Raw genomic sequence first — 12,019 nt, forward strand, 5'->3', positions numbered from 1 at the left:
ATAGCTTTGACTAGATGGACCTTTGTTGGCAAAGTCACGTCTCTGCTTTTTAATATGCTGTTTGGGTTTGTCATAGCTTTTCTTCCAAGGAGCAAGCATCTTTTAATTTCATGGCTGCAGTCACCATCTGCAGTGATTTTGGAGCTCAAAAAAATAAAGTCTGTCACTGTTTCCACTGTTTCCCCATCTATATGTCATGAAGTGATGGGACCAGATGCCATGATCTTAGTTTTCTGAATGTTGAGTTTTAAGCCAACTTTTTCACTCTCCTCTTTCATCAAGAGGCTCTTTAGTTCTTCGCTTTTGGCTGTAAGGGTGGTGTCATCTGCATATCTGAGGTTACTGATATTTCTCCCAGCAGTCTTGATTCCAGTTTGTTCTTCATCCAGCACAGCATTTCTCATGATGTACTCTGCATATAAGTTAAATAAGCAGGGTGACAATGTACAGCCTTGACGTACTACTCTCCCAATTTGGAACTAACTGTTGCTTCCTGACCTGAGATTTCTCAGGAGGCAGGTCAGGTGGACTGGTATTCCCATCTCTTTAAGAATTTTCCACAGTTTGTTGTGATCCACACAGTCAAAGGCTTTGGCATAGTCAATAAAGCAGAAGGAGATGTTTTTCTGGAACTCTCTTGCTTTTTTGATGATCCAACAGATGTTGGATCTCTGGTTCCTCTGCCTTTTCTAAATCCAGTTTCAACATCTGGAAGTTCTTGGTTCATGCACTGTTGAAGCCTGGCTTAGAAAATTTTAAGAATTGCTTTGCTAGCGTGGGAGATGAGTAAAATTGTGCAGTAGTTTGAACATTCTTTGGCATTGCCTTTCTTAGGGATTGGAATAAAAACTGACCTTTTCCAGTCCTGTGGCCACTGCTGAGTTTTCCAAATTTGCTGCGATATTGAGTGCAGCACTTTCACAGCATCATCTTTTAGGATTTGAAATAGCCCAACTGGAATTCCATCACCTCCACTAGCTTTGTTGGTAGTGATGCTTCCTAAGGCCCACTTGACTCTGCATTCCAGGATGTCTGGCTCTAGGTGAGTGATCACACCATCATGGTATGAAATCTAGGTCATGAAGATCTTTTTGTGTAGTTCTGTGTATTCTTGCCACCTCTTCTTATATCTTCTGCTTCTGTTGGGTTCATACCATTTCTGTCCTTTATTGTGCCCATCTTTGCAAGAGATATTCCCTTGGTAGCTCTAATTTTGAAGAGATCGCTAGTCTTTCCCATTCTGTTGTTTTCCTCTATTTCCTTGCATTGGCCACTGAGGAAGGCTTTCTTATCTCTCCTGGCTATTCCTTGGAACTCTGCCTTCAAATGGGAATATCTTTCCTTTCCTCCTTTCCCTTCTCTTCTTTTCTCAGCTATTTGTAAGGCCTCCTCAGACAACCATTTTGCCTTTTTACAGTTCTTTTTCTTGGGGATGGTCTTGATCCTTTGAAAAGATGTATATATATATATAGTTTTAACATTCTTATATAGTCCCATGAAGAAAGAGTTGTTTAATTTCTAGTGGGTACAGTATTCTTCAGTAGGTATTCTCTGGTTCTACACCAGTTTCGGGTATTTGTGCCTTGTGGATCCAGAGATATTTGGGGCCCTGTTAGGTGTGCCTGTGTGTTTATCTCATGATCCTCCTGACTCAGTGAGAAGGGAGAATAGGGTCTCCTGGGCTTCTTGCCACAGGCTTGGGTTCCAGGTAGCTGGCTGATAGGTAAATTTTCCCCTTCCATGCTGGGGCTCAGATGGTAAAGAATCTGCCTGCAATACAAGACACCCACGTTCGATCCCTGGGTCTGGAAGATCCCCTGGAAAAGGGAATAGCAACCTACTCCAGTGTTCCTACCTGGAGAATTCCAGGGACAGAAGATCCTGGAGAGTTACAGTCCATTGGATTGCAAAGAGTTGGACACCACTGAGAGACTAACACTTTCACTTCACATGCCCTAACCACTAACCCTGAAAGGACTCCCACGCCCCTCACCACTGGGTCTTGTTCTTGGGGCTTCTGCAGGCCTCTCCCAAAGACAAACTCAGAGCCTCTCTTCATTTTAAAACTTTTCCTACTCATTACATCTGGAAAGTCCCAAAAGGTACAGCTGATTTTTTTTTTCCTTAGAGTAGTAAAATTACAAAGCTTAAGAAAATGTTATAGAAGCCAACAATTCTGGATTTCTCAACTAATACACATATGTTGTGAAAATACAAGCAATACTGAAGCATATCACATAAGTAAAAAGTTTCTCTGTGGGTGTTAATTTGCTGGGCAGAAGGTTCGCGAGTTTAAACTGTAATAGATACTAGCACCTGGTACATCCTTGCAAATGTTCACCATCTTGATAGGAGAGAAAAGGGCCTCATGTTCATGAGCAGAAAAGGGTTCTCATGTTCATTTGCATTTCCCTGATTACAGCAGAGCCCAAAACTTTGATTTTGGGCTCCAAAATCACTGCAGATGGTGACTGCAGCCATGAAATTAAAAGACACTCCTTGGAAGAAAAGCTATGACCAACCTAGACAGCTTATTAAAAAGTAGAGACATTACTTGACCAACAAAGGTCCGCCTAGACAAAGCTTTGGTTTTTCCAGTAGTCATGTATGGATGTGAGAGTTGGACTATAAAGAAAGCTGAGCACAGAATTCATGCCTTTGAACTGGTGTTGGAGAAGACTCTTGAGAGTCCCTTGAACTGCAAGGAGATCCAATCAGTCCATCCTAGTGGAAATCAGTCCTGAACCGTTCATTGGAAGGACTGATGCTGAAGCTGAAACTCCAATACTTTGGCCACCTGATGCGAAGAACTGACTCATTTGATAAGACCCTGATGCTGGAAAAGATTGAAGGTGGGAGGAGAAGGGGACGACAGAGGATGAGATGGTTGGATGGCATCACCGGCTCTAATGGACATGAGTTTGAGTAAACTCCGGGAGCTGGTGATGGACAGGGAGGCCTGGCGTGCTGCAGTCCATGGGGTCGCAAAGAGTTGGACACGACTGAGCAACTGAACTGAACGGATTGCACTGGAGTTGAATATCTTTTATATTTCATTGTATGGCTCCTTTATGAGACAGAAAGTAAAAGTCATCCTGTATTGTACTTGGGGTTTGGGTAAGAGGCCAGAGAGCCGGGTGGGCCGGGCCTCCTCTGCCACAGGTTCGCTCGCCATGACTATGACTGTAAAATGCAATTCTGAGAAAAAGGAACAAATTTCAGTTGTTATAACTGACTGTCTCAAAGTACACTCGGCTGCCAGTGAACTACACCACGTGTGGGTCATCTTACTTGCTGGTCAACGTCAGGCTCCCGGAAAGCGAGCGTCCGGCGCGCAACAATGCGGCTTCCAAGGTGGTGTGGCCAGAGAGCTGCCTGCTTTCCCCGCGGGCCTTCCGCTCCGAAGGCAGACTCGTTCCCGTCCCTCTATCCGCACCCGCCCGGGCCGAGCCCACCGTCTACGGCCATCCCGGGGCTCGGCCGCACCCTCTCCTCGGCAGCAGGTCCGCACGCCCAGCGCCTCCACCCTCTGGGGTGCCGGCCAACATTCGCGCTGTTACCCACGGGACCCCCAGGCAGGACGCCTGCGCACCCCCGAGAGCACCAGGGGGCGGGCCGACCCAGCAGGAACCAGAACAGCCACCGCCTCCAGCCCCACCCACCGCGCCCCGAGCCGCGGACACTGGCGTGTGCGCATGCGCACCATGCCCGCTCCGCGTCCGGTAGTTGTCGCTATGGTGACCGGAGCCCCGGCCGCCCCGCCCCCCGCGCCGCCGCCCGGCGGGTCTGGCCGCGACCCAGCGCGGGGTGAAGGGTGAGGGGTGAAAGGGTCAGCTCGGGGTGGGGGTGTGCTCGGGGTGAGGAGATATCACGGGGTAAGGGGTGAGGAGGTCGGCCGGGTTGTGGGGACCTTGGGTCGAGGGGTGAGCGGAGAGGGTCCGAGATGAGTGGGGGCTAGGTGAAGGGAGCTTGGGTGAGGGGCGAGGGGTGAGAAGGTCGGTTTGGGTGGGCGGCCCGCGGAAAGGACCTCCTGGGATTTTGTTAGGGGGTAGGGACCTCTCAGAGGAGGAGGAGCCTCTTGGGGGTGGGGGGTCGGTCGGGGGTAGGGCCTGGCCGGGGTTGGGGCGGTGGTGACCTGAGAGGGGCGGTGAGCAGGGGAAGTGGAGGCCCGGGGGGTGTGGCCCGGGTCTGGAGGTGGGCCCGGGCCGGGACGGACGGCGGGTCTGGTTGGGTGCGGGGACCGAGTCCTGTCCGGGAGGGGGCGGGGTGGGCTGGGGAGGGCCGGGTCCTGGGGGTGGGCCCGCCCCACAACCCGGCCCCGCCCGGCCCCACTGGCAGCGTCCGGTCCTCCAGGAGCCGCAGCCCGGGCGTCGGTGCTGCGGGCCGGCGGTGGAGGGGCACGCAGGGACACCGGCGCCCGCCAGCCCGCCCGCAGCATGTGGAAGCTGGGCCGGAGCCGGGTGCTCCTGGACGAGCCCCCCGAGGAGGAGGACGGCCTGCGGGGGGGTGCGCCGCCCGCCACCGCCCCCGCCGCCGCTCAGGTGAGGGGGCGCACGGGGGGACGGAGCGCGGGAGGCAGGGGTCGGGGAGGGTGACGCGGGTCGGGATGCGCGCGGCTGAGGCCTGGCCGCGCAGTGGGGGAGGCGCACAGGTGGGGCGCGCAGGTGAGGCCCGCGCCGCGCGGCCCGTTAATTTCCCGAGGCTGGTCCGGGCCCGGCCGCTGTGCCCCGTGGTGACCGCCCCCCTCCACATTACGAGTGACTGAACCCTGCGCCCCGCCGCCCCTCGCGCGGTTTCGGGATCGCGGGCGGAGTTCCCGGAGGTGGAAACCTCGGGCCGTGGCCTTCCAGTGGCGCGGGGGAACCTGCCTGCCGAGTGGACGCGGCCCTGGCCCCGGCCCGGGCGCATCAGTCCAGTGCCGAGTCCGGGGCCGCGCGCCGCGCTGGGCTGGACTCACCGGCCAGGCCTGGGCTGGAGGGGGGCACCGGCCCGCCGGCGAGGTCAGGAGCTTCTGGGGGCTGCAGCGGGCGCGCCGAGTGCGCTAAATACTTCTTCAGATAACAAACAGACCTTCACCTCTGTTTAAACCCTCGGTTGGAGGAAGAAGGCAGATGGCGTTTATTTAGACAGACACTGCCGTTACAAGTTCGGAGATATGCCTGGAATGTTTAGAATTTTTTAATTAAAAAGGACCCCAGGTGGATCCTGTGCGCGTTACGTACGCTCCACTCCACCCCACCCCCAACGCAGTGTTCCTTTTCCTATGCAGTGAAATTAGGTCAGAAATTCAGCTTTTTATTTTTAAAATGACGGTGGTCGTACAACTTCTTGTTTGTTAAATGTTTGGAAACCCTCTCCTGTTGCTTTTGGCGTAAGACGGAAGTTAATGGTGATCTGTGTCTCTCTTCTCGGCACTTGGAAATAGTTCAGGAGATTGTTTCTTTCCCAGTTGGTTCTAAATAACGTCCCTTGGAACTGAAGTTGCTTCATTTGGATATTTTTTTAGTAGGAGTTAAATACCTTTAGATAAGCATTTAAATATGATCCCTATCTGAAATGTCTTTCAGAAACCACTTTTTGGTAGTTTTAGTGCTCACCCTACTATTTACTTTTTAAATCTCAAAATTTTATGGTTATTCTAAGCAACAACTTTCTTAAATATAATGTTGAGAATTTAAGTGCAGTTTAAATATGGTTACAGAGTTATTTCTGTGTTTGACTATTATTGGTCAGAGATAGCAGTATTGTTTCTGAATGAACTTAAAATTTTATAATCTGTTTTATAATCTGTTAGAAATTCTATGTTCCGCTTCTGTTTTCTAATGAATCCCCAAACACATTCTTTCCCCTTTTAAGTTAAATTACTAACAGAGAAAAGTTGGAAGGATAGGAGATTAAACACCCTCGTATATGCTACCTAGACATAACCATTGTTGTTTAGTCGCTCAATCGTGAGTCGGACTCTTTACCACCCCAGGGACTCCTGGCTCCTCTGTCCATGGGATTTTCCAGGCAAGAATACTGGAGTGGGTTACTGTTTCCTTTTCCAGGGCATCTGCCTGACCAGGGATTGAACCTCTGTCTCTTACATTGGCAGGTGAATTGTTTACCATCTGAACCACCTGAGAAGCCCAGACTTAACCATTAGTGACACATTTATTAAAACTTTTTTTCTGATCTTCAAGTTTACAGAATTACAGTCTATACCTTTTTTTCCTCTGTGTGTAGTTGTATGTGTGTTTTAATAGACTTTTTTTTTTTAGGTACACAACAAAACTCAGTGGAAAACAGAGTTCCCATATACCCCCGGTCCCCACGTGTGTACAGCCTCCCCCATACTAGCAAAATCCCATTTATTACAGCCAAGGAACCTCCACTGACACATTGTTATTGCCCAGAATCCACAGTTTACATTAAGGTTCCTTCTTGGTATTGTCTGTTCTGTGGATTAGATAAGTGTATAATAACATGAATTCACCATTATAGTGCCATGTAGTATAGTTTCACTGCCCTAAAAATCCCCTGTGCTCTGCCTATTCATCCTTCCCCCGCTCCCCCACAACCATTGATCTTTTTGCTGTCTCCATAGTTTTGCCTCTCCAGAATGTCAGAGTTGAATCATAAGATGTGCAGCTTTTACAGATTGACTTCTCTTACTGACTGAGCAGTGTGCATTTAAGGATCCTCCGTGCCTTTTCACGGCTTGATAGCTCATTTCTTTTTAATGCTGAATAATATCCCATTGTCTGAAAGTTTACCAGTTCACTGCAGAGTGGCATCTTGGTTGCTTCCAGGTTTTAGCAATTATAAATAACGCTGCTATAAAATACATGATATGCAGGGTTTTGTGTGAACATTAGTTTTTAACTCGTTTGGATAGATACCAAGGACTGTGTGATTCCTGGATCATAGACTAAGAGTCTATTTTGTTTGTTAGAACCAGACTGTCTCCACAGTGGCTGTACCGGTTTGCATGCCCACCAGCAATGAGTGAGACTTCTGTTGCTTCCTGCGCTTGCCAGCATGTGATGTCAGTGTTCTGGGTTTTGGTCATTCTGATAGATGTGTACTGGCATCTCACTGTTGCTTAATTTGCATTTCACTGATAACATTTGATGCAGAGCATCTCTTCATCTTGCTCATTTGCCATCCATATAGGCTACCCACTCCAGGATTCTTGGGCTTCTCTTGTGGCTCAGCTGGTAAAGAATGCTCCTGCAATGCAGGAGACCTGGGTTTGAATCCTGGGTTGAGAAGATCCCTTGGAGACGAGAAAGGCTACCCACTCCAGTATTCTGGCATGGAGAATTCCATGAATTGTATAGTCCATGAGGTCACACAGAGTCAGACACTACTGAGCGACTTTCACTCACTCATGTCTCCTTCAGTGAGATGTCTGTTCAGATTTTCTTGCCCCATTTTTTAATTGAGTTGCTTTTTCCCCCTTATTGTTGAGTTTTAAGAAGTCTTTGTGTATTTTGGATAGCAGTCATTTATGAGATGTGTCTTTTTTTTTTTTTTTTTGAGATGTGTCTTTTCCAAATATTTTCTCCCAGTCTATGTCATATCTTTTCATTTTCTTAACATTATATTTCACAGAGCAGAAGTTTTTAATTTTAATGAAGTCTAGGTTATCAGTTACCTCTTTCATAATCACATCTTCGGTGGTGTTTCCCCAAAGTCATCTGCATTTTATCCTGGGTTACCTTCCAGTATCCTTGCCTGGAGAATCCCATGGATGGAGGAGCCTAGCGGGCTACAGTCCATGGGGTCGCAAGAGTCGGATGTGAATTAGCGACTAAACTACCACCACCACCACCACCTTCTAGGAGTGAGATTTGACTGCAGTTTCTATCTTACTTTATCAAGTGTATCTATAGTTTGATGTGTTGAAAAAACTTTGCTATAGAAAAACAAAGATTTTTTGTGGCAAGTTCAGTTCAGTTCAGTCGCTCAGTCGTATCTGACTATTGCAGCCCCATGAACCACAGCACACCAGGCCTCCCTGTCCATCACCAACTCCCGGAGTCTACCCAAACCCTTGTCCATTGAGTCATCCGTTGAGTCATGGTGATGCCATCCAACCATCTCATCCTCTGTCGTCCCCTTCTCCTCCTGCCCTCAACCTTTCCCAGCATCAGGGTCTTTTACAATGAGTCCTCTTCACATCAGGTGGCCAAAGTATTGGAGCTTCAGCCTCAACATCAGTCCTTCCAGTGAACACCCAGGACTGATCTCCTTTAGGATGGACTGGTTGGATCTCCTTGCAGTCCAAGGGACTCTCAAGAGTCTTCTCCAACACCACAGTTCAAAAGCGTCAATTCTTCTGCACTCAGCTTTCTTTATAGTCCAACTCTCACATCTATACATGACTTCTGGAAAGACATAGCCTTGACTAGACGGACCTTTGTTGGCAAAGTAATGTCTCTGCTTTTTAATATGCTCTCTAGGTTGGTCATAACTTCCCTTCCAAGGAGTAGGCATCTTTTAATTTCATGGCTGCAGTCACCATTTGCAGTGATTTTGGAGCCCCCAAAAATAAAGTCAGCCACTATTTCCACTGTTTCCCCATCTATTTGCCATGAAGTGGTGGGACCGGATGCCATGATCTTAGTTTTCTGAATGCTGAGCTTTAAGCCAACTTTTTCATTCTCCTCTTTCACTTTCATCAAGAGGCTCTTTAGTTCTTCTTCACTTTCTGCCATAAGGGTGGTGTCATCTGGATATCTGAGCTTATTGATATTTCTCCCGGCAATCTTGATTCCAGCTTGTGCTTCCTCCAGCCCAACGTTTCTCATGATGTACTCTGCATTTAAATTAAATAAGTAGAGTAACAATATACAGCCTTGACATGAGATTTGACTACAGTTTCTATCTTACTTTATCAAGTGTATCTATAGTTTGATGTGTTGAAAAAACTTTGCTATAGAAAAGCAAAGACTTTTTGTGGCAAGTTGGTCATAACTCTAAATTTAGTTCATTTCATCAGGTAGATTGATATTTATCCCAAAGCCAGTTTCTCTTAGAATTAAATTTTAAAGTTTATGACAAGTCTACCATAAAACTTCTGCCTACAAAATTTTATTTAAAGTTGAAAGAAGTAGGAGTTAATACAGAAGGATTTAATGGATCTGTTAAAATTGTGTCTCATTAGAAAGACATTCTCATTCCTCATTCTCATTCTACTTCATTTTCAGTGTATACCTTCCCCCTACCCCTCCCTGTCCCCTCAAAAAAGTCAGTTCATATTAAAACATGTAGGCTAGGAGTGCACTTTGTCTTATTCCAGAAAGGCATTTAATTTGTGTTCAAATCTGGTCAGTCGACTTACTTGAAAATCAGGTCACACAGCTATAATCTGTGTCGTTTTTTAAAAAAAGAAAAAATAGCTTAATGTTAGGTTCTAGTAAGTTTGAAATGTGAGGCATTCCATCATTCCATGGATTTAAGGAATACTTAACTGTTACTAAAATAGAAATTTTACAAATTTATCTGAGCCCCTCTGTAGGTGATTAGCCTTTTTTGTCATGAATACGCATCTATTTTGTATTAAAGTGTAACAGTGAGGTTTTTAAGGTGAAACATTTATTGTAATCATTTAAAAAAGAGAGATATAGAAGTTTTAATGACTCTAATGTTTGTTTAAACAACATCTGCTATGTATATAGTAAAACATTTCTGGATGTTCAATATTGGGTCTTCTTCCTCTTTCCAGTAGGAAGTATCATTACTTGTTTAATATAGCTATCCATGAAGCATTTATGTACATTCATAAATGTATGTTTAAAATCACATATTTGCTTTTCCACCACAAACATTTTTGTGTACTTGGAATGGTTCCCTCAATAAATAATATATGTATCATGGGGCACTTCCTGTCTCAGGCCTACAGCTGGAAAAAAATCACCCTTAAGGCTGGGTATGCCAAAATTTATCTGGTTGGGCCTCTCCTGATGGATGTGGAGGTGGCTGTTTTAGGCGCTGCTCCTGGGCGCTGTGTGAGTAGTAAGAGGAAAAGTTGGTCTGAGATGACCCACATGAGGGAGGGTTCAGCTGGTTTTCACTTGCCTCAAGCTGCACTGCACAGGGTCCTGGGTGTTAGTTCCTCAGTCATGTCCAACTCTGCAACCCACCAGGCTCCTCTGTCCATGGGATTTTCCAGGCCAGAATACTGGAGTGGGTGGCCATTTCCTTCTCCAGCTGCAGTTGAACATCTTCAGAAACAAAACTCACAGCATTTGGGGCATATTTTCATTTAAATATGAAAAGGCTTTACTTAAAAATCTAAATACTTTATTTAAAAGTTTAAAAGGCTTAGACATACTCTGTAGGCATTCCAAAAAAAGTCAGAGAATGTTTCAGGTGTTTTTTACTCTGCTTTGAGGATAGAAAAAACCAAGAGTCTTAGTTGAGATAACACAGAATCTTTCTTGTGTGGTGCTGGGAGGTGCCTGTTGTAGTCTGTTATGGTGAGTTAGTATGTTGCCTGTGAGGTCAACATTAATAACCATGCAGTATATGTTAAATAAAGTTTTATACACTTCCCAGGTGGCTTAGTGGGAAAGAATCTGCCTGCCATTGCAGGAGACCATGGGTTCAGTCTTTTGAATTGAGAAGATCCCCTGCAGGAGGAAATGGCAACACACTCCAGTATTCTTACCTGGGAAATCCTGTGGACAGAGGGGCCTGGTGAGCTACAGTCCATGGGGTCTCAAAATTGTCAGACACGAATTAGCGACTAACCAGCAATAGCAACAAGGTTTCATACAGAAACACACACAAAACAAGGATATATATTGAATGATTGAAGAAAATGTCACCAGAGGCTCACAGGAACCTGACCCCGTTTTTCCTGTAAGAGCAGCAATTCAGTATTTGCTGATTCATAGCTGTCTTGAATATTGAAAATCGACTGTATTTTACATTTGAATAACTTAAGGAAGCTAAAGAACTTGTGTAGAGTTATGTAGCTACTAACAGGAATTTGAATCCAGGTTTCATATTCTATATTTAAAGTGCTAGGGCTTCAGTAATTAGTGCCTTAAAAAGCATTGATAAAATTATGTCTTGGCTCAAATTTCATTGTAACAAACATCCTAATATACTTTTATTTATTTACTTATTTTTTTGCTGTGCTTAAGTATTGCAATAATGAGTATATTTATAGAAGTCTTACTGTGGAAGGTAAATGGCTCTCTGGTGAATTAGCAGGTGAAATAAAGAACTGTTGTGCACACACCCTTTTCTTTATTCATCTCCCTTTTAACTTCATTATTTGAAGAAGAGCAGGTAGAATTTAAGCTGATTCTTGAAGAAAGATAGTGAGGGAGGGAGGAAATGGCATAGCTTTGGTCCCCAAATAGCTTGGGGGATAGAAAACAAATCAGTTTAATCGGTATAGAAGGTTTGTACAGGGAGAACTGGGAAACCCCACTGAGGGGTTTAGAATTCACCTTGGAGGTAAATATTGAAGGCCTCTGAGTCATGGCTTCCTGCCACTTCACAGGGAAATCTTGTCTGGGGAGGAGGGATTAGAGGTGAGGTGCACATAAAACAGGTAGGATCCGGGTATCGAAGTTCAGGCTGAAATAAGAGCCTGAATTCTAGATGGATTAGGTTCAGGACAAGTGGGAGGAAGCAAGCTTGCCAAGCCCATGGAAAAGAGAGCTGGTGCCTTTTGAAGATCAGAGGCTGAAGGGCACCTGGTGTGATGGGGAAGATGATGTCACCTCTGAGCAGCAGGGGATCCTGGGCGGGTTGACTGGGGACATGTGACTTAGAGGCAGCTTCTGCCAGACACCCCCATGGCTGAGCCGCACAGGTAGAGTGCTGGGTAGGAGCCAGAGGACTCATCATTTGTGAGATACTGCAAGAGCCTGCCTCTCCATTGATGAATGAACTAGGATCACGGGAAAGGGAGTTGGTAGCCTGGCGTCAGCAGACAGTCCGGGTTCCCTGCCCCCTCTCAGCAGTTGTGAGACATGGGGCCAGTGAGTGTATTATGCACTCTGCAGAGCCC

At 46.3% G+C, this 12,019-nt stretch overlaps 1 protein-coding gene across 1 annotated transcript in view; it reads left to right on the top strand.

The window, feature by feature from the left end:
• Positions 1-3,692: 3,692 nt before the first annotated feature.
• Positions 3,693-12,019, top strand: part of LOC122675551 (testis development related protein) — a 42,815-nt gene continuing 34,488 nt past the window's right edge. The window contains exons 1-2 of the mRNA XM_043874454.1: positions 3,693-3,814; positions 4,354-4,541. Of these exons, the coding sequence (XP_043730389.1) occupies positions 4,437-4,541 (105 nt within the window). The 5' untranslated portion in view covers positions 3,693-3,814; positions 4,354-4,436. The remainder of the gene's footprint in view (positions 3,815-4,353; positions 4,542-12,019) is intronic.

Source organism: Cervus elaphus, chromosome 19, assembly GCF_910594005.1.
Source record: "Cervus elaphus chromosome 19, mCerEla1.1, whole genome shotgun sequence".
NCBI classification, from domain to species: Eukaryota; Metazoa; Chordata; class Mammalia; order Artiodactyla; family Cervidae; genus Cervus; species Cervus elaphus.